Source organism: Gekko japonicus, unplaced genomic scaffold (genome assembly GCF_001447785.1).
Source record: "Gekko japonicus isolate JY-2015 unplaced genomic scaffold, Gekko_japonicus_V1.1 scaffold5159, whole genome shotgun sequence".
Classification (NCBI taxonomy): domain Eukaryota; kingdom Metazoa; phylum Chordata; class Lepidosauria; order Squamata; family Gekkonidae; genus Gekko; species Gekko japonicus.
Window position 1 is genome coordinate 28,772 of NW_015175003.1, and position 22,355 is coordinate 51,126.

Consider the following 22,355-nt stretch of genomic DNA (forward strand, 5'->3'; position numbering starts at 1 on the left):
TGGTGGTAGGTGGACTGCCCCCTTGGTCTTTTAAACTGGTAGTTAAGGCACTGACAAAAAAGCCACACATATGCAGAAATGTCATACCAATTATCTTATGATGGGCAGGAAATATTATTCCTCTCAAAGAAGCATCTCCTGTTTGCTGCAGTTTTTAAGCCCAGACACAAGCCATTTTTTATGGGAAAAAGGAGAGCAACTTAGAAATTACAAGCATTTGAAAGATGGACTTTTTTTTGGGGGGGGGACTCAGTCATTAAGTACTAGCTTTAGTGATGCCAGACTTTCATAACAGGCAGTATACCAAACTGGGGTAGGGGGGGAAGTTTTTTTTAAAAAAATCAAGACTACTAATGTCAGGGAATAAAGAAACACATAAAAAAAAAGAGAGAAGGTGAAAAGAAGATGCAACTGGAAGAGCCAAATGATTCATGACTGAGCTTAATGTGAAGCCAACTGCTTATGGCTGAACACAAAGTGCCAAAAATGTGCTTGAATGAAAACTAGAAAGTAGACCACGAGTTTTACTTAACCCTGCAGTATTCTTCCATTTTGCTCTTTATACCAGGTAGTGGCTGCAACAGCACATGTTTTTGATTGGGACCACTGCAACTAAAGCTCATCTCTAGTCTACAAAGATCTAGGCAGCAGCATGTAGTCTGGATTTAAATTAATTATGACAACGTAACTCATTTCAAACATATACACCTTGCTTTTCATAATCAGGGTTATGGCAGACTCTCCTTATTCACCTGATGAAAAAGACTGAAGAGATCGCTATTGCTACCAAGGAAAAGAATTCCTTAGAGGAAGAAAAATGAAAGCAGACCATGTGGAAATGCTGGAGGAAAAAATAAAAAAGCCTGGAGATCTTTGCCAGCCGAAGATGAGGGTCCTTGAAGGAGGAAGAGGTGTCAGACAGCTGGAATTGATGGGGAAACATAAAGGGTCATATGCTCCCGGGGAGGGGGAGAAAAGAATTGTAGATGATCAACTTTCAAAGTCCACTTTCTATACCACACCAAGTCAGCAGCCCAACCAGGGCTGGTTTAGAAGGTTTTGTTTCTACCTAAAAGATTCCGGAGGACAAGAAACCTCAGAGCAGAAAGACTGAAGCACCATGTTACTACAACTTTGGGAGGTTCTTATAAATAAGGAGATTTATAGTTTAAAAAAATCATTCACATGGGCAGCTTAGGGCCATTCTCCCATAATCTCCCCACTGGGGGAAGGGTGGTGGGAGATAAAAACATGTACATTGACATATGAAAACACTTGTGTTGATTTCACCAATGAGACAAAAATACATAATCTTGGCTCCATGTGTGGTCTTGGTCCTTAGTGGGAGTTTTATCACATGGAACACTCTCCTTTGGCAGTTTGGTTGTGTTATGATCAGACTACTTTCTTTTCTCAGCCAGCTTCTATTGTTAAATTGCAAGCCCCAAAGGGGAAAAAACTAGCATTGCAGGATAGTAGCTCAAATGTTAGCAAGCAGTTTAGCCTATCTCAAGATGGAATAACAGCATACTGATTTCTTATGAAAGCTCAGGTGCCTGTCAGAGATAAGTTGGGCTGGCTCTCCAACAAAGATATGTGTGATGAAAAAGCAGCCCAGCTAGAAACATGGGCACAAACAGGAAGGCATTCTATAGTCGATAAATTTCTTTTTGACTTTCTTAGCAAGGTTTATCTTTTTACAATTTTTAACAGGACAGATGCTGCCCTTTAGAGTTAAATATTCCTCATGGGAAGATTCTTTTCAAAATACATGCTGAGTCACTGGAGCTCAAGCACTGTTTAAATATACTTATATTAAAGTGCTCACAGAAATCAGGCACATGGTTTATATGTACCCCAGTGGTGTGAATTTAATAAAAATATCAGATTTACAAAAGACACCAAGATTGCTGAATTGTGGTTTAGTGAAATGATAAAACACAGGGGGGAAATACTGCGTTTATACACTGAGCAACAAGTGTGAAGATCTAGCAAAAAGGTGGAAGCTAGCCTATGTTCAATTCATCACTGTCAAGTGTAAGTGTAAAGTAGGAAGAATCCCTGATGATGTTAAAATCTGCATAGCTAGCTTAATTCTGAAAGGTACTTGTGGCAATTAATATGCTTTATTCAGACCAGACTGGTTTAAGACTTTTTGGATTGCAGGCTTTTTTCCCAACTCAACTATTTCAAAATAAATATATAAATCTAATGGAATTCAAAGCTCTGAGCTGTAAAATTTCAAGTTACTGAGATTTCAAACAATATATATTGAGACTCATGGTAGACATTAAATAGTGCTTTCTACCAATATAGAAATATAAGTGATATCTTCATAGCTAGGCCTGTTTTTCTTATCTTGGCCTTCTGGAGTCAGGAAAACGTTGATCTAAATATAAAGACTTTAAAAGTCAGTTTATGACAAATCAACTACCTCAAAAAAACCCCAACCCCCCCCCCCAACCAACCCCCCCCCCACACACACACCTGGAATGTTTGATATTGTGTATGCAATGTTTTAAGGTGACCTGAATGAATTCAACATAAGTCAGATAAAAATGTACGGAATGTATGAAAATTAGCTAAAACCTCTGGAACGGTCAATATTTCTATTATTCTTACAAGCCAGTTTCTAAGCAGTTTCATGTTCCTAAACGCCCTTCACGTACAGATAAAAATATACGGAATGTATGAAAATTAGCTAAAACTTCTGGAACGGTCATATTTCTATTATTCTTACAAGCCAGTTTATAATCAGTTTCATGTTCCTAAACGCCCTTCACGTGAAAAATAAAACTTGAAAAAAGCAGTTAAAACAGCAGAGAGTAGCCACACAGGTAAATCTGACCGCTCACTATATTTGTATGCTATTTCCCCCATTTTTTTTGGGAAACTCACTCTAAAGATCAAAAGAGAGAAGGCTGGTGGAAAGAAAGTAGTCAAGCTGGCTCTCTTTTGACTGCTCACTATATTTGTATGCTATTTTCCCCATTTTTTTGAAACTTACTCTAAAGATCAAAAGAGAGAAGGCTGATGGAAAGAAAGTAGTCAAGCTGGCTCTCTTCAGTGTGCTGCCTTCACAACCATGCCATCTCTTCCCCTCTGTTAAGAGTAGATTTTGGTGACAATGAACTGATCTTGTGAATGCTATGGATCATGTGGAGGCTGGACAGGGTGCATGAGATCTAGAAAGACCTAACAGAGTCCCTATGTGAAAACCTGCAGTGTGAAACGGCCCTGTGTCTTTAGCAAACATGAATCATGTGAAGTTGTGGATCCCAGTTGCATGTTTCCACTGTGAAAAGCATTAAGAAAAGATTTGGTAAGCCTGCAATACATCTACACTAGCATTTTCACTCTTTTTAAAAGAAAAAAAACACCCCAACTTCCACAGGGTTATCGTTCCACAATACTAAAAAAGTACATAAATTTATACAGTGTATGAAAAAAACTTTTGAAAAGAAACACACAGTAACTTTAAAAATGGAAAACAAGACGTTGTGCAAATTCTATACAGTAATACTGCTGGCTATGAAGTTGTGTCTACAAAACACCCAACATGGGTTATTGTGAGAAATGCGTAAACTAAAAAGTGACACAAAACAAGCAGATCTCTCTTTGAAAAAATGCACCACTGCAAGGTCAGAACTGAACGTTCACTCCCCTCAAATATAGAACAGGACATATGTCTAATGTGTTTCAAGCTGGAACTATTTGAAAGGAACAAAAAAGGAAGATTTCAAACAGTTCAGCACTCATAAATTTGCTCCCAGTCCCCCTCCCCAACCTTTATGCCCGGGACCCATTTCTACTATATTCTAAGGCGGTGTGTGTGTGTGTGTGGATAAGATGTGGATTCTGGGAACATAGTTTATTTAGAAACATTTTTAACTGAAAGAACTACTACTAAACTGTGAATAACCTTAGTTCCTACTGAACGACCTCTTTTTATCACCTGTAGATGATAATATTTTTCTTCTCAAGTAGGTTGGAGTCTGTTTTAATTTAACTTGTTTACATTGGATAGTTTGGTTAAAACAAATATTGCCACCTCTACCCAGACAATGTAAGTGGTCTTAAAGTATCTCAATATAAGTAAAATGCGCAAACAATCTTTAGAGCGCGAGACATTCTTCACAAATGGTCTAAAATAGTGACAAAATTTACAAGTGGGTTTGATTAGCTTAATTCATCCCATTTTCACCTCCCATTTTCCCCCCTTGTCAAGTTACTCATTTACCTTGGGAGACACCTTCAAGAGCTCTGAACCAATAGCTAATGCTTATGCAACCCACAACTGGCTTCTCTGTCTGATACAGAAGTCAATTAAACTCCTGATTTCAAAATACAAATACAGAGATTATTGCATTGTGCAAAACAGAGATGAAGACGAGCAATTATAGAGAGTGAGCTTTCAATAGGATTGTAGAGGAGTTTTAAGAGACGTTTGTTGGGGAAATATTTCAAAAAAGGAAGTGTGGACTGTTTGAAAATATATTGGAACTCACCATCTGAGTCTTTTAGATTTGTGGTATTAATGTTATTCAGATGTTTTATGCTATGTTTGATGTTTTTATTGTTACTGTACATTGCTCAGAGCCCTGTAGAAGCAGGGATGAGGCGATCCATAAGTCCAATAAATAATAATGAAAATAATAATAATATGGGGGGGGGGGGAGGGTCAGTTCTGACCAAGTGACATTTCCCCAAACTTGATCTCCAGAATCCTGCATAGTATTTCTATCAGGAGATTTGCAACCAAGAACTCTAACAAAGAAAGTTAGCAGAGTTTAAAGATTTGTCTGTTGTGCCACTTGCAGGTTAAGAAAATCCCCTACACAGTACCAATTTCTGCACAGTCAGTGCTTTGTGAAAGAAGAAACTTGCATATATTACAGTTTTCAAATACTAAGCTTAAACAAGTTGAACTGTGTTCCCAATGAACTGAGCCCAGCAAGAGCTCTTTTAGAAGGATGCTGGTATAGTCTGTACACTGTTCAGCTACATCCTTGCACACCCTGCCCCGACACAATCCTTATACAGTAGTCACTCCTCCGGACCACAACAAAAACAGCAAAAAAAAAAAAAAATCGACTAATTCAAAATTAACAGAAAACTAACACAAATGCAAACTAGCTACAACCTATCTAACCGAAGCACAGCACCGCCAGACGTTTCACACACACTATTTGGTGTTTCGTGTTGGTTTTCCTTTCATTCTTTAAGGCAGTGGTATCCACAGGTCAGTTCAGAGAATCTTCAGCAGCAGCATGGTCTGTTAGCAGTTCATGTTGCAACTCCATCCCTGAACTCTTAGTGCTTTTTTGTTTGTTTTGTTTGTTCAGTACTTAAAAGCTTTCAAACTCCGTTTACTGGCTTTGTTGTGGCACAGAAGTTTAGCTGGCATGCCCTCTCCAGGACTTCCCTTCTCAACCTATTACAAAAAAATGCCATCGTGTTCCGATTTTAAAGATGCTTTTCATTCAAATGTCATCAAGTTGGCAGGAACCTGAAAAATACAAGATACATGCAATACTTGAGTGGCAGTTTAGATGTCCCTACTGTCACTTAGAGAATGCTAGATTTTTTAGAACAGTTACACTGTTGAAAAATGCAAACAAATACCCATTTGTCTGAATTAGCTGTGCCATTTAACGGACAGTGAAAGTGATACAGCACACACACACCCCACTTATAGATCACATGTGCTTATTTCTCTGGAGCTCCTAAACCTCTGATTAGGACAAGATATGAAAAAGTAACCACAAGAAGTACACTTTAAACTGACTCTTTGTTTTGCTAATGCTGAATATACCTAGGCTCCTGCTGTGAAGACTGACCCTGCTACTAAAATATCGTTGCACTCTTCTCAACGGTGCCTCATTTTGCTACAGATCCAAATTACAGTGTACTGCCTTGGGAGCATCATATCGCCAGCATGCGTTTGTGCTTGACACACTTTTATGTAAATAACTAGCAGCTGCCCAATGTGCTCAGTAACGACTTAAACCAAAGATGCTGAACTCATTTGTTACGACAGCCAGATCTGACATAAGTGTCACTTTGTTGGGCCAGGCCATGCATGCCATCAAATGTAACACGAGGTACCAGAGATATAAACTTTATAAAGGTGATTTCAGACGTTGAATGGCAATAGCAGGTGAATGACAATAGCAGGCTTGATTGGATTAGGTGTGATGTGCAGAGGGGTCGTAGGCATGGAGATACCAGCACTAGTAATGAGAGAGGAAACCTAGGTGTCAATTCCATCCAGGAGGATTCAGTCCGGGAGGATGCAAAGAATAAATGGACATAAACCTGACATTAGAAACAAGAACATTCAGTTGCTGACCTAAGAGTAGCAGTGCTCTTACAAAAGAATTTCAAAGGGAGATTCGAAAGAGGGACTCCTGAATTTCAACTGATAATGAAGCTCAAGACAATACATCCTCCTGGACTGAATTGAGAGCTAGTTTTCCTGTCTCATTACCAATGTGTGCTATTATCATTTGACATCTGAAATCCCTCCACTCTCCAAAATACAAGGACCAGTCCAAGTGTTCTAATTCCTAATCAGGGTATTTTTGAAAGAAAATAAATGCAGATAGGAACAAAAAAATCCAATCCCCCCCCCCCCAGAATAAGCCAAAATAATTTCCTCAGAGTACACTGTACTTGTCAGAAGAATCCACTCAACCCTCCCTCCTGCCGAAGAAGTGTGCTTCAACATAAAAGCTTATACCTGGAATAAAACATTGTTGGTCTTAAACCTGCCATGGGACTCCAACTTTGTTCTCTCTCTCTCTCCTCCCCCTGTCTTCCTCCCCAAAACAGGAGGAACACCCCCAGAGAAGAAAGCAGAAGCTTGTGGGTGTGTGTGAGAGAGAGAGTGAGAGAGAGAGGGAGGGAGGGAGGGAGGCAACAAGAAGGAAACAGGAAGCAAAAAGCCACTGAGGGAACTGGGAAAAAAGCAAGCTATGATGGGACTGCAGCAGCAGCCCTGGAAAGGAAGCAGAAGAAGGAAGTTGGCCCCCTACGTGGGCCAGATCCAGCCCACAGGCTGCATGTTTGATGCCCTTGACCCAAATGGTGAAGACTGTACTATTCCATTATTTGGCATTTTCCACCATTACCTTTAATAATGAAACTGGTGGCTGTGGGACAATCTATACAGCAGCAACAGCCTCTACCCTCTAAGATATGGTGAGGTTTTGGCACACTTGGGGGCTTATCAAGGCGTGCAGAACACTGCTCTCTGCTTACATGAGCAGCACACCCATAAAACCTTCCTATAGAAACACAGCATCACAGAAAGCCTTAACACTGCTTAAAGTGCGGAAGGAAAACTGCCCTCTAGAGTGGCCATTTTCCTCTGTCCTCCCCCATTTATTAAGACTACCAGAAAAACAAACAGAACTCTCTCAAGCAACATAAAAAGCCAGAAGCCACACCTCCCTCCTCCACCATCCTGTTCAGGTTGGGAGATGGCTATGTAGGCAAAGCTCCTTCTACTGATCTACTGCACTGTAGAGCTTGGGTACCGTTTGCTCTGTGATAAATTTAAGTAATCAGAAGGCCTGGGTGGAACACTGGAAAAAAAGACGCCTGCAAAATATTTTCTTTTTTTGGAATGAGTGAGCTGCTTATAAAGACAAAGTTTTACTCACTTAAAATGCTAGAACTGTGTAGCCAGAAGATGTTTATGAAAGAAAATCTACAGTATTTGATATTGATAAGTTCTCTGTACCACTGCCATATACATTGTACTTTCAATGGTGATTATTATTTCAACATGACTAATGCTGTCCACAATTAATGTGCCATACTGTGAATATTTTTGGAATTGAGTTTAACTCATCCAAATCTGCTGACTATTCTTAATATTGTGACAGTACAACAAAAGTTTAGGTCCACGTAATAAGCTTTATTTTATTGATACAAACGTTGTTTCTATTTTCAGCTTCTATTTTTCCTCCCTCCTTTTCAAGTGGCAAAAACATGTTTTGAGCTGTTTTCATTGTGAACGACAAGCCACCTTGAAAGGTAGGATATAAATATCTAAATAAATAAACAATTTATAACTTCAAAATTAGGAATGTGAAAGTCTCTATTCTTTCCTGCCCGTTCCAAGTAATGGAATGCAATTACAGGTTCTCCACCAGGTCCACCATAGGAAATTCTTGAATGATTGTTCAATCATCTTAACATAAACAAGGGGGATTGCAGAGTAAAATACGTTTGCATATAAACACTAGTGTTGGCAACACAATGCTTAACATGCTCCACAGTGTAGTCCAATCCTTATCACCCACTTGATCTGTTTTAGCTTATGGAAGGGCTGCCTTTAAATTTACCATACTTAAACTGATAGTGGCTTTAGTAATGAGATCCTCCTCCCTCTGTATTTACAGAGAACTTAAGAAAAACCAGTGCATGATGTTTAGATTTCACACTATGGAAGAAGTTAACCTGTTCCATGTGATGTTGTCATGCCAAATAATTACATTTTTTCCAGAGAAGGTGCAAACTAGAACGGTTATAGTTCTGCACAGGTATTTATACCTGCCCTTTAAAGATTGGGTTCTGGGTTATCTTTCAGCCCTTTGGAGGTTTGCGATGTATGAGAACGGACAGTAGTGGTGAGTGGCTCAGTCAGAAAAAATACTGATTTGTTGTTCATGGAAAAGTATTACCATACCACATTTTGAATAGTAGGCAAATGTTCTAAATAATGTTTAGAAGAAATAAAAATGTGGGTAAAGTTCAGCCAAATCCAGAAGGGCTTCACAGAACCAATTTGGAAGAAGGTTATGATTCAGTGCTCTATTATAGGGTGGCTCTATAAATACCAATGAAGAATGGGGGAGGGAAGGTAAGTTTATAGGCCATACACCATGCCCCAGTTGTCTGAATGATGTCATATGGAATTTGTTTGATGGATAAAATATAAAAAATTCCATACCAGTGTATACTAATTTATCGAACAGTATCAATTAGGGGACTCATCAAGGTCTCTTTTACACTCTTGCTGAAGGCCACAAAATCCAATGCTGGGGGGGGGGGGATCACTTCCAGTAACCTATCAGAGCAAGTTATTTTCATAGCTCTTCTGCTGAAACTGTATATATAATTCCCTTGCTGCCCTTTCGATTCCTTGCATGTATATCTCTTGGTAAACATGTATATCTCTTTGTAAACAGAGACCAGAAACTCATTTTAATATATGCTGTTAAATGTCCATTATTTTAAGTTGTTTATTAATTCTCAGAAAAATCGGAACCAGTGCTACCAGGGGTTATTAGTAGGGGTGTACAAAAAAAAGTTGGTATTTTTTGGGTGTGGGTAAATCAGACCCGATAAATATTGCTAAATGATGAATTTCCCCAGTCTAATACTGGTAAAGTATTGGAATCGGGGAGGCATGTTAAAATGCCTTCTGTGACGTCCTCCTTATTAGGGAGGACTGGTTTCCCTTTAAAAGTGTTCTTTTTATTCTGTTTATCTGGGTATAGACAGCTGCCACCAGGAGAGGCTTTTCTTGTCAATTTTACTCCCGGCCAGCCATTTAAACCTAACAGGAGACAGCCCAGGGGAGTGAAACTGACAAGGTAAAGCCTCCTTTCTCTGCCTTCTCATCTCTAGCTGGAGAAGGGCAGGCAGGGAGCCTGGGCATGTTTCCATGCCTACCCTTGGCTTCCCCAACTGGCTGGCTGTGGGAGACGAAAAGAAAGGCATTTAAACATGGCTGGGCTTTCTGCTACTGGGGCATCCTGGGGTGTGAAAGGAGCCCTGAAATGTCTTGGAGCAAGGCATTTAAACCCAACAGCTGACTGGCAGCTCCACCTGTCAGCTGTTAGGTTTAAATGTCTGGTTGTATTTGGTATAGCAGAATGAACCCAAATAAAAGCTGGATAATATCAGCTTTTTCGGGTTCAGCTATACCGGTAGCCAAATACAGATTTGTATTCAGCTTATTCTCTGATCTGTGTTCAGTTTATTTGAGTATTTTTCAGGTATTTATTCAGTTCGGCTATTGCCGAATGCACACCCCTAGTTATTAGGTGATGCAATCATGGAACAATGGTTACAATTAGCAAAGCCACTGTGATTTTTGTAAGGAATACTTAATACTCAACTTGAAATGATTCCTTATGAAGGTTAAAACAGAAAGTGCCAAAGCAGGATTTACAGCTGACTACTGGGGAATTACATAACTTTAAGGTTGACAGTGAAGAAATTGTTCAAGATTTTTTATTCTTTGGCTCCTTCATCAACCAAAAGGGAAACTGAAGGCAATTGAGACTGGGAAGGGCAACTATGAAGGAGCTAGAGAAAAGATTATTCAGTGTAAGGATGTGTCACTGGTGACCAAGATAAAGATAATTAATACTACAGTATTCTCAATTACTATGCATGGATGTGAAAGTTGGACAATGAAGAAAGCTGACCAGAAGAAAGTTGATTCATTTGAAATATGGTGTTGGAGAAGAGTCTTACGGATACCATGGATTGCAAAAAGGCGAATTAGTAGGTTCTAGATCAAATCAAGCCTGAACTCTCCCAAGAAGCTAAAATGACTAAACTGAGGCTCTTGCACTCTGGTCACATTATGAGAAGACAGGATTCACTGGAAAAGACAATAATGCTAGGAAAAGTTGAACGCAGCAGGAAAAGAGGAAGACCCAAAATAAAACGGATTGACTCAATCATGGCCTTCAGTTTGACTCTGGAAGTCATTAATTCATAGGGGACATGAGCAAGGCTGTTCACGATAGGACATTTTGGAAGTCATTAATTCATAGGGTTGCCCTAAGCTGATAGCACTTAACACACACATACACACAGAAACCTTTCACAACAAGTTGTCAAAATAGCTTAACATTTGTGCTCTCTCACCTGTTGCCTGTTACTTTGGCAGGCAGCGCTCAGATGTTTGAACCACAGCATTGCATTCATCCTGTTACCAGCCTGAAACTTGTATGAGTTTCCTACATGAAAAAGGAGGGAGAACTTCCTGTACTGAATAATTCACAAGTACATAGTATTTCATGAGCTAATGTTTGAAAATTATGTATTGTATCATGAACAGAATCAAGAGAAACCAACAAAAACAGCTAAGCTTGCATTGTAATATACAATAAAATCAATACAGCCACAATTAATATGAACCAGTTGCATTAGAAAAAATAATTTATTTTTTAAAAAATGCACACAAACATTTCAAACAGTTCAAATGTCTGCATTTTAGGCAATTTCACTGCATTTGTTATTGTATTATATCTTTTTATTGCATTCGTTTTGTAATCCAAGTTTATTGTGTGTATTATATTGTTTTTATTGAACTGTTTTTAATTTTTAATCTGCCTTGAGTCTCACATAGAAACTGGACTATAAACAAAGTAAACAAATACATGCTCAATAGGCAGAAAGCTAAGTGTGATACAAATAAATCATAATTAAGATGCATTCGAACACAGACCCCAAATTTTTATTTTCAGTAGATTGAATTTTTTTCACAAACTAGTCTTCATGAAGAGTATGGATGTATTCTGTCTGGCTTTTATAAAAAGTTATCTTGAGGGGAGATCTACTGATAGACTAAGTTTAACTACAAAGATGGGAACATAAGAACATAAGAGAAGCCAATGTTGGATCAGGCCAATGGCCCATCTAGTCCAACACTCTGTCACACAGTGGCCAAAAATACCAGGTGCCATCAGGAGGTCCAGCAGTGGGGCAGGACACTGGAATCCCTCCCACTGTTGCCCCTCCCAAGCACCAAGAATACAGAGCATCACTTGCCCCAGCCTGAGAGTTCCTATCTATACCTTGTGGCTAATAGCCACTGATGGACCACTGCTCCATATCTATATATCTAATAGCGAAGGCGCCCCCTGTGTGCGGATATCTAAATCCGCACATTGGGGGCACCTGGGGGGCAGGGAGATTTTCCTGCACACTTGGGGCAGTCCCCAGGTGTGCACAAAAATCTAAAAAGTTGAAAAAATATAGGGGGGATATTTAAATCCCCCCAAAAGTAAAAGAGCGTTTCCTGCGCATGCGCAGGGAATGCTCTGGGAACTCTGTGGTAGGCCGGGGGTTGGAAGCCTCTCAGGCCTCGCTGCCGGAGCCGAGGTGGGGGGGAGAGAGGAGGAGTAGATCAGCCGCTGGAGGGGGTGGGAGGAGACCGGCGGATCGCCGCTGGTGCTGGGGGGGAGGAGGGAGAAGGCTTGGAGAGGCGCAGGCCTCGCTGTGGGTGCCGGGGACAGGGGGCAGGGGAGAAGGCTCACCTGCGGCTGCTTCCTTCTCCTTTGGTGGAGCTTCTCCTCCCCCCATCCCTGCGAGTATCACGGGTCCCCCTTCTTGTGCTTATCTAATTCCCTCTTGAAGCTGCCCATGCTTGTAGCCACCACCCGCTCCTGCGGCAGTGAATTCCATGTGTTAATCACTCTTTGTGTGAAGAAGTACTTCCTTTTATCTGTTCTAACCCAACTGCTCAGCTATTTCATTGAGTGTCCACGAGTTCTTGTATTGTGAGAAAGGGAGAAAAGTACTTCTTTCTCAACCTGCTCTATCCAATGCTCATAAACCACGATCATGTCACCACTCAGTAGTTGTTTCTCCAAACTAAAGAGCCCCAAGCGTTTTAACCTTTCTTCATAGGGAAAGTGTTCCAACCCTTTTATCATTCTAGTTGCCCTTTTCTGCACTTTTTCCAATGCTATAATATCCTTTTTGAGGTGTGGTGACCAGAACTGTACACAGTACTCCAAATGAGGTCACACTATCGATTTATACAGGGGCATTATGATACTGGCTGATTTGTTTTCAGTTCCCTTCCTAATAATCCCCACTATTTAGACATTTTCATTGAGTTATCTACTACGACTCCAAGATCTCTTTCTTGGTCAGTCTCTGCCACTTCAGACCCCAGCATAGCTTTGCCCTTTTTTATTGCAGCCGCACACCGTCTCAACATTTTCATTGAGTTATCTACGACAACTCCAAGATCTATCTCTTGGTCAGTCTCTGCCAGTTCGGACCCCATCAATGTGCATTTATAGTTATGATTTTTGGCTCCAATGTGCATCACTGTGCACTTGGCCACACTGAACCCAATTTGCCACGTTGACACCCACTTGCCCATCCTCGACAGATCCCTTTGGAGTGCCACACAATCCTCTCTGGTTCTCACCACCCTGAACGGCTGCTACGTGGTCCTTGGCATAGACCTTCATGACCCACTACGCACTCGACGTCTGAGCTCGATGGGATGTTGCGTTCGGTCAGTCGATGCTGCGATCTCTCTTCGCTTGACCCTCCTACGTCTCCAGGTAGGACCCGTGGGTGTTTCTTCCTGCTGGTGATGCTGTATCTTAACCAGTATTCTTTGTGTCTCTTGCAGCTGCCAGCTCCCTCCTCCAACTGGTTCAGCTCTTGTAATCACCCATGTGTGGGACTGCACAGAGACCACGACGAAGATAAACAAGTTGCTTACCTGTAACTGATGATCTTCGAGTCGTCATCTGTGCAGTACCACAATCCCACCCAGCCTTCCCCACTGCTGGCATCTCCTATTCACCTTTCTTTGGCTTGATGGGACTTACCGGTAGTGGTCGAAGGAACTGAATGGGAGGCGGCTCTCTCCCCCGCTCCAGGCATGCACAGTATGTGCCTGCTTCCCAGGGCGGGAAGAGAGCCCGCCAAAAGCTTTCTGAGGCAAAGCTCTAGAAGTTTCTCCGGTCGAGGTCGTGCACATGTGTGGGACTGCACAGAGACCACGACGAAGATCTCTAGCACTCATACCACTGGTAATTAGCCAGTTTCCCTTTGCTAAATTTCAGCACCAAGGGGAAGTGAATATTGGCAATATTTTTGGCAATACTTTTATTGTATGCTTTAACTATCTGTAAGCCTCTACAAAAGTCCTTTTTTTGTTTCCTTGATATCAAAGTTTTTAAATAAGTAAGCACCAAGAACAACTGAGCCCGTTCGCGGGGAGGGCGGGGTATAAATACAATGAAACAAATAAATAAACTGTTCCCTCAAATGATTTCATGGAATCCAAACAAGACAAGACACAATAAAATTAGCGTAACAGACGTTAATAATGAAGCTGATCACAGTGTGCGCAACTGATACACAACGGTGCTTTCATTAAAAAAAAATTTAAACACAAATGGCAAAACCGGCACCTCCCAGCCCTAAGCACCAACCACTGCCTCACCCCTTCTTAATCAACTGTGAAGCTAGCAAGTGAATTTGGATTTAAAACATTACTAACCTCTTTCAGAATCTGTAAGCAGGAAGAGATCTGGATGTTCTGGATCATCAGCCATCATAACCATCCACCCTACTACTGACACATTCTTAGCTGGTGTAGATTTGAACTGGGGGGGGGGGGGGGGAACACCAAAACACAACAAAAGAAAGAAAGAAGGGCTTAGGAAACACGACTTTAAATATTGCAAAAAAAAAAAAAAATGCAGCTGAAGTAACACTGTATTTGTTTGCCAATACGCTATAATTATTTATTTATAAAAATAATTTAGTTTTACTTCTTTAATTCAGAATGGATTAGAAACAAAAACCTGAGAAGGAGCGTACATAATGCTACACACACCCAGCCAACATAATCACTGGACCTAACATCATCAACATCATCATCTCAGGCCCATTCACTTGCTCATCCTCTAACATTGTATATGCCATTAAATGCCAACAATGCCCTTCAGTTTTTTACATAGGGCAAACAGGTCAAACCCTATGCTAAAGGATAAATGGACACAAATCTGACATCAAGAATCACAAAACTGAGAAACCTTCAGGACATTCAATGGGGGACCTCAAAATAGCTGTTTTATTGCAAAGGAACTTCAGAACTAGATGAGAATGGGAGGCTGCTGCGTTACCAGTTACAACACTCAGGACAATGGAACCCCCAGGGCTTAACAGAGACATTGGTTTCTTATCGTGTTACATATGCTAACATCATTCAATTCTTGCATCTGTTTGTAAACTCCTTTATTATGCTGCATGCTAATTTGCTGCTATTCACAGATATTACCGATCACTTTCATCCAGTCTTAGCTATATTTACTGATCAGTTAATTATGCATCTTGATTCTAATTGGCCCTTCTTGGTAACATTCTCCTCAATTGCTGCCTATGTAAAGGCTGGTGACTTCTGCTTCAATGTATATGAAGACGTGCACATGCACACAAAAGTTTATACCCAGAATAAAACTTTGTTGGTCTTAAAGGTGCCAGTGGACTCAAATTTTGTTACACATAGTCAGTTATTCTAGAAGTACAATTAATCTAATTTTAGTTTCATCCACCTGATGAACATATCTCACAGGTGAAAGAACCAAATCAGCCAGCTCCTGTATGCTCTCAGTGACAATATGAAAAGGTGTGTGCCAGAACAAGTACAGAATGCAGTTAAGGAGATCTATCTGGGACAAAGAATAGTGGAAGCTGGAAGTAAATGAGAAATCAGAATCTTATAGGGTGTACTACTGATTAGAACTGAGTTAACACAGACCAAATTTCTATATTATGTCAAGCCAAATGATTATTAGTAGCCCAGTACATCCTATTGTGACAGAGAATCTCCAAGGACTCTGGCAGCCTTATTTTCAAACAACATTCATGCATTTGTGAACCTGGCTTAAGATAATTTAGATGTAAACTCATTCCTTTTAGTTGACTATTGGAGGTGCTGGGGTCATAGTATTTCTTAGTGGCAACATAGAATGAAATCAGGTCCAACTCATGCACTGAAAGGGAGATGGAACAGCTTGGACTGTGCTTGATGTGCATTTTGATCGAAATAACGTCACCTCTACATCCTCAACATAAAGCACTGCAAATCTGCAGATGTTAATAAGACACTGACACAATCTCCTTGATTGTGAAAGAGTACAGATAGACAGCAGAAAGCGTTTGTACATGAACCGTTGTAAAGTAAGAACACACTTTAGAGAGGTCAGTTTTTGAACATATTTAGAGTACTGTGACTTTATGCTCATGCTTTAGAGACCAGAGCAATTAAGAAATGGATGTGGAACTACAGAATCATTGGGGCAGAGAGACCACGAGGCTACTTTTATCCAGTTTAATAGCTGCAATCTATATCATGCTTGGTGTGCAATTTTTGCCTGCCAAGACTGATCCAGCTGCTCTCATAAGGCCTCTGTAGAGCTCCTCCTGCTTTCCACAGCCTTTCGGATTTGAGTGTTTTGGAGGGAAGATTTACAGAGACTGGAACTGCTTTTCAAGACAGCTGCTGAGATGTCTTGGCAGCAGAAAACCAAGTTGGGGGAAGCTAAAGTAGAGAACTGAGGGAGAAAAGTGGGCAGAGCAGCTAGTTGCCAAGCAGTAACAGCAGTTAATAGGAAAACAACTACAAAAAGGATTATGGTTGTTAAACACACAAGATTCCCTCACCCAAAGGAGAAGTGCAAAAAATCCTGCTGTGGGTCAAGGGGGGGGGGGGGGGGGGGAGAGCAGAATCTTGGAAAAAGTTATTCCAAGCCTGCTTTTCCGCCCACTACTAGAAAGTGTAAATAAAACTAGCTCCATAGATCCAATAAAGTTTGTGAACTAAAATGGCCATAAAATGTATCTGAATTTAACTCCCCATCTGCCCCAAGACCAAGCATACCAGTAGGAGATATGCATAAGTACAATACATACATGTTTTCGCTCTGTTGCCTTCAAAGACTTTGCTGCATAGTAGAAAAGCTGAGTTCCACATAGCGCTGCCCAGTATTTTGTCCAAGATGCTACCTGTAGAAGCAGAGTCCACAGATTTATTAATCTTAGAGGCCCATGCCATGTTGTTCTCATGGGATAGCTTACATTTTTATACCTATCTGAAATTGAGCAGAAAGATGCTATTCAAAACCAATACCACCTAAACTGTAAAATATGCTACTTCCCACAGTGGCCTAGATTGCTAGAGAGATTGGTCTTGTAATTGTCTCAAGTGCAAATGAATGGTATAGACTCAGGATTCACAAACCCTGCCATATTAGTGGTTCTCTACACAGCAAACCAGCGCAGCCATCAGTGCAGTCACCCTATACAACAATGGTCCTAAATGGTTTCCGGTTTAAGGGCAGGCAGATTAAAAGAAAATAGTAATGGCAAAGTCCTAGGAGACAGAAACCACAGGAAAGAGGGCTTCTTTCCAAATTGATCACTAGCATTAACACTACAGTTAATGGAGGGGCACACTGGTGCCAGGGCCGAAGTTTAGAACAAAGCTGATCATATACGTTTTTAGTTATTTTTGGTCATTTCTCAGATTGCTTCAATAGTCTGCATTTCCTGTTTGAAATGCTAAGAACTATGTCTTTGATCCATTATTAGAAGGGGCTAAAATGGCTGCATCTATTACTAGGTTTGTTTTCCACAGATGAGGGAATAATTTCAGATACTCCAGCCATCAGATGAAAGCTAACAAAAAATCTCTTTACTTATGGTGGCAGCTTCTGTCAGGACCTGGGAAGTGCCACAACTGCCTCTCATACTATTAGCCTGATACCATGTAAGGTCTCTGTGCCTCTAATCCTCTGCTCCCCTGAATATGTAGCACGGGCAAGGAGATTCTGCATATCAGAACGCCAAACCATACAATGAGTGGCAGCAACATGTTCTGGCCCATGCACAGAACTACTGACAAAGGATTCTGGGGCAGTGCTATATGGAGGACTGCAGATAACATCTAAACTGGTCATGAGATGAGCTACCACTGATTTTATCCTGCCTTCCCACCAGGAGGCTTTCAAAGTAAGGCTTCCCTTTCTGGCTCACAGAGTTCGAGCTCTGGCACAGCTGTCCTTGAAAAAGAGCAGTTTGTGTCAGAGTTCTCTCAGCCCCACCCACCTCACAGGGTGTCTGTTGTGGGGAGGGGAAGGGAAAGGAGTTTGTAAGCCGCTCTGAGACTCCAAGTGAAGGGCGGGGTATAAATCCAATCTCCTCTCCTCCTCCTTCTCCTCCAAGTCACTGGAATAGCCACTGCTGACCCATTCGATAAGACAAATCACGCATACTTTTGTAGAACAAAATAAATTAAGAAGCATGAGAAATATACTTTAAACGTTTGTTTATTGCCTTACTGTAGGCTTTTTGCCTTCCTTCAATAAAGTCTTCCTCCTGAGAACGCCTTGAATAGTAACAGCTCCTGGATACAAATGAACAGCTAAGTCTTCAGACTCTGCAGAACTGTAAGCAGCAAAAGAGTGGAAATGTGAAGAACACAAATGTCCCAACAAGAGTTCCCCAACTTGCAATTAACACCGGCATCGAATGGTAAAGTGTTGCCATTTGATTTATTGGATTTCACTGCAGAAAGTGACCATGGCTATTAGAACGGCAGCTTTTGCGGAATTTAATTTCAGAAGTAGAAATAACATTCTAAAAAAGCCCCTCAGAGCAGCAAGCAATTAATACATAAAAAATAAACCCTGAAGCTCTGAGCAGCCATAATATGAACAGAATTAATTCTAAGCAGCTGATAGTTTCAGATTAAATCTTCTTTTGGAACATGCAATATTGCCATTTGTCTACTTTCTGGTAGAAAGATTGGATTAGTTAGATTCATCTGAGTTCCTGAAACTGCACAAAAGGAAAAAAAGGCAAGAATGCATGCTTTGAAAGCAGTACCAAAAGCAGCAGGAAAGCAGAAAGCCTGATCCAGAGCAGTTAACTGAAGCTGTTTTATGATAAGCTTGTGTTCTAACAAGTGAGTAGCTGACCAGATTTTAAAAGGAAACATTTGACTGACACAACAGTGTGTGTATGTGTGTGTTGGTATATGCCAATAAGTTTATATAATCATGTAGGCACAGCCATCAGGTCCCAAGAGACAGTCTAAGGAAATAAGAATTTCTGAAATGCCTTGGAAAAAACTCTTCATTCACTCTTCATCTGTTGGCAAGTATAAATTGAGAAATACGATACATGGAGCCTCAGCAAAATACACAGCTTAATTTTGACAGCTGTTAAAAGTTGGGTTCTGGCCCCTATTTGAACAACTGAAACCATTCTATGGAGGTTAAAGTTTAATTAGGAATGTAAACTGTTTGCATAAAATGCTGTTCCTAATGGGTTTAAGCCAGTCATTGGCAAGTCCTTAAAATCTGGATGTAATGAGCTTTGAGTCCAACATCACTGTTGCAGCCCCAAATTACTTTCAATGTTGGGTAGTGCTACCGTACTTAAAACAAAAAAGCCCAACCAAACATATTTAAGGTTCTTCACTTAATGGTGCAATACTTTCAGAAACAATATTTGCAGATTAGAACAAGCCAGCCACAATCTATAAAGATATGATTTGAGTCACAGGAAAGGGAAGGCCCATTGTAAGAGAAAGCGCACCAACAGGATTTGGCCAAGGAAGTCAGAAGGAACAGAAGTGTCAGATGACACCCACTTCAATATCAAGCCAATCACCAACACCAGAGGGGAAAAGTCCAGCCCCTGAACGCAAAGGGGTTTGTACCTGTTGCCCTTCATGTGGCCTCGATAGCCATTTCGTGCCATTCTTGTCACCGGACCAAGAGAATGGTATAATCTGTTCCTGTTGGGTTCCATTATAAATGGTATGCATTATAAATATTTTTTCCACACAGTCATCATCATCATTTGTTAGAACACTGTAATAAGCTTCCTTCTGCCTTAATGCTACTACCTCTTGAAGCCATACCAATTTTTTAAATTAAGAAAAAAGATCTTTTTCTTAATTTGACACATGTTCTTCACATGAGCACAAACACACAACACTGGGTTACTTTTACTGGCATCCCTATCAGTGGTTTGAGAAACAGGAAAAGCTAATTTAAAACTGAACTTAAAGTAAAGCAGAGCACAGAATTACATTGCTAAACAATCTTGATCTCAACAAAGGCAAATACGTCTTGCAGAACTCTGAAGATAATACATAGACTAAGTTTTGATGGCTTACAAGCAAAGAACACAAGATGTGCTAACACAACAAATCAAAAAATATGCATAATTATCTGAATGTGTAAAACGGTTCTTGTGTATTAGTTCCCTTATTGCAGGATACTTTTAACAGCAGCAAATACAACAGGGCTGTGTTTATATCCACTGCTGAGAAACAGCATTTTTTAAAAACTATCAAATCAACAGCTGAGTTTGCAAAAGAACAGCACAATTTCCCATGACAGCTTAAAATGGAGAACACACAACAAAGTACATATATTTCACTTGTAAATGAATTCAGTGCTTTGTATCTTACTGTCTTTCTTCACTATTACAGTGTTTCAACCTCAGCCTTAGGACACAGGGAAAATGCTTACATGTAACTGACGTTTTTCAAGCTCAAACACCAAGTGGCAAAGGCTTTGACTGCTTGCCTCCCTAATACCTGCACTTATCATGGTCAATACAGACCCCTAGGGCTTAATGTGGACCTTAGATCCCCAACTCATTATAGGAGCTCATGTCTTGCATACTCCTTACAAATGCTAATATGCACCACTGTTTCATTTCATCTCTATCAGACTTGATATGTATTCTACTTTGCTACTGTTGGGAGTGTCTCACACCCACTCTGTTACACTATTCCTTCCATTGGATCAATCAACTTGCCTTTCTTTGTAACATTCTCTGGAGAGGAAGTGCAGAATTTTTCTAAATAACTACATAAATAACCCCACCCACCCACAGTCTATAAAACTTTGGCCCAATGGTTATATAACTTGATGCAGCTTTGACTGACGAAGGCTTATACCAGAATAAAATCTGCTAGTCTTTAACGTACTACTAGAGTCCTGTGTAATTTTGAGACAGTCTTGGTTTTGGATAAAAGGGGTTAAGTTGTACCTTTAATTAGTCTGTATTATAACACTGTGTATGAATCAAAGGAACAAAACCATAATTTTTCCATTACCCACTGAAGAAGCTTACATCGCAATGCTCTTACTTTCTCAATGTTATTCAAACATGATGCGCCAGAAGCAACTGACATGGCCTGTTTATTAGCAACGCTGATTTATCACAACTAGTGCACTTGAGACAGGGTTGCCAACTCCAGGATGAGAAATTCTTGGAGATCTGGGAGTGGATACGGGGTGGGGGGGGAGCTAGAGAGAGGAGGGACCTCAGCAGGGCATAAGGACATACACAGCTCACCCTCCAAAGCAGTCATTTTCTCCCGAGGAACTGATTTCTGTAATCTGGACATCAGTTGTTATTCCAGGGGATATACAGGTCCCATCTGGAGTTTGGAAACCCTGATCTCTTCATTCAACTTAATCCTACCTGATGAAGCATTATTCAGGAATAAAGAACCGCGTTACCCACAGAGAGACAATCTCACGCCCTTAGCTGGACCCAGACAAAGCCAGGGAGGGGTAAATAAAGGCAATACAGAATATAGCAGCAACAACAACAACAAAAGGAATGCCTGTGTACTTGTTTTTAAAAGCCACTGCTTAACGACACATGCTCCTTTTTCAGTGGAACACTCCAGTTAAAGGAACTGAACTGGCTCTGGCAATGAGAATCCAATACAACGCAGATCAGAGGGTTAATAGTTTAATATATTTTATTCATGAGAAAACGGAAGGGCAAATAAACATCCAGCAGAGTCTGTTTTGTGAACAAAGTGTAATTTATGAACATCCCATGGATCCTTTTTTATTCAAAGGAATAACCCAAAAGGAAATTTTAGATACTAGGTCTATTCCCACTTCTAAGAGCCCCATTTGCCTTCCACACTGATTTCCTCCCAAATCCCCTCTCTTAATTGCCTCCCCACTCCTTCCAGTTCCCCCCTGGGGCACAATTAATTACACTATTATTATCTTCTCCTAGAGGAAACCAGTAAGGTGCTACACCGGCCATTTCTTAACTACGAATGAATACTAGTGATGCAGCTGCATCGATTAAAAAAAAATGTAGGATCTAAATGCATGGGGGGCCCATGAAGACAAATATGCTTTTCACTATTTGCAGCTGCTTTGGCACTTCAAACAAAACTTGAAATGGCTTCTTCATCATGTGATTGCAGCCAGTTAGGGATCCCACTAGGGTTGCCAGGTCCCATCTTCTTCTCGGTAGGGGGATTTGGGGGGTGTTCGGGGGGGCATCCCCAACACGATGACATCATGCAGAGTGACCTTCCCTTTAAATGGCTGGGGGGAAAAGCAAGCACTGCAGGTGCCTGCTTTGTAAGCTGTGAATTTGCCGCTTGCAGGGAAGGCACGCACGGTGCCTGCTTTTTTCAAGCAGAGCCATGGATGATTGTTGGGGGCGGGGCTTCCCCCTGCAGGCCAGCTGGCCAGCATCTGGGGGGAGCCACCAAAATTCATTTATTA

General features: G+C 40.8%; 1 protein-coding gene across 1 annotated transcript in view; it reads right to left on the reverse strand.

Moving 5' to 3' along the window:
- Positions 1-4,076: 4,076 nt before the first annotated feature.
- LOC107122155 (ras-specific guanine nucleotide-releasing factor RalGPS1-like) overlaps positions 4,077-22,355 on the reverse strand; it is a 27,093-nt gene continuing 8,814 nt past the window's right edge. Inside the window, exons 2-7 of the mRNA XM_015425185.1 lie at positions 19,514-19,591; positions 18,129-18,234; positions 16,702-16,794; positions 14,285-14,390; positions 10,897-10,988; positions 4,077-5,509 (exon numbers count right to left, since the gene is read on the reverse strand). Of these exons, the coding sequence (XP_015280671.1) occupies positions 5,480-5,509; positions 10,897-10,988; positions 14,285-14,390; positions 16,702-16,794; positions 18,129-18,234; positions 19,514-19,554 (468 nt within the window). The 5' untranslated portion in view covers positions 19,555-19,591 and the 3' untranslated portion in view covers positions 4,077-5,479. The remainder of the gene's footprint in view (positions 5,510-10,896; positions 10,989-14,284; positions 14,391-16,701; positions 16,795-18,128; positions 18,235-19,513; positions 19,592-22,355) is intronic.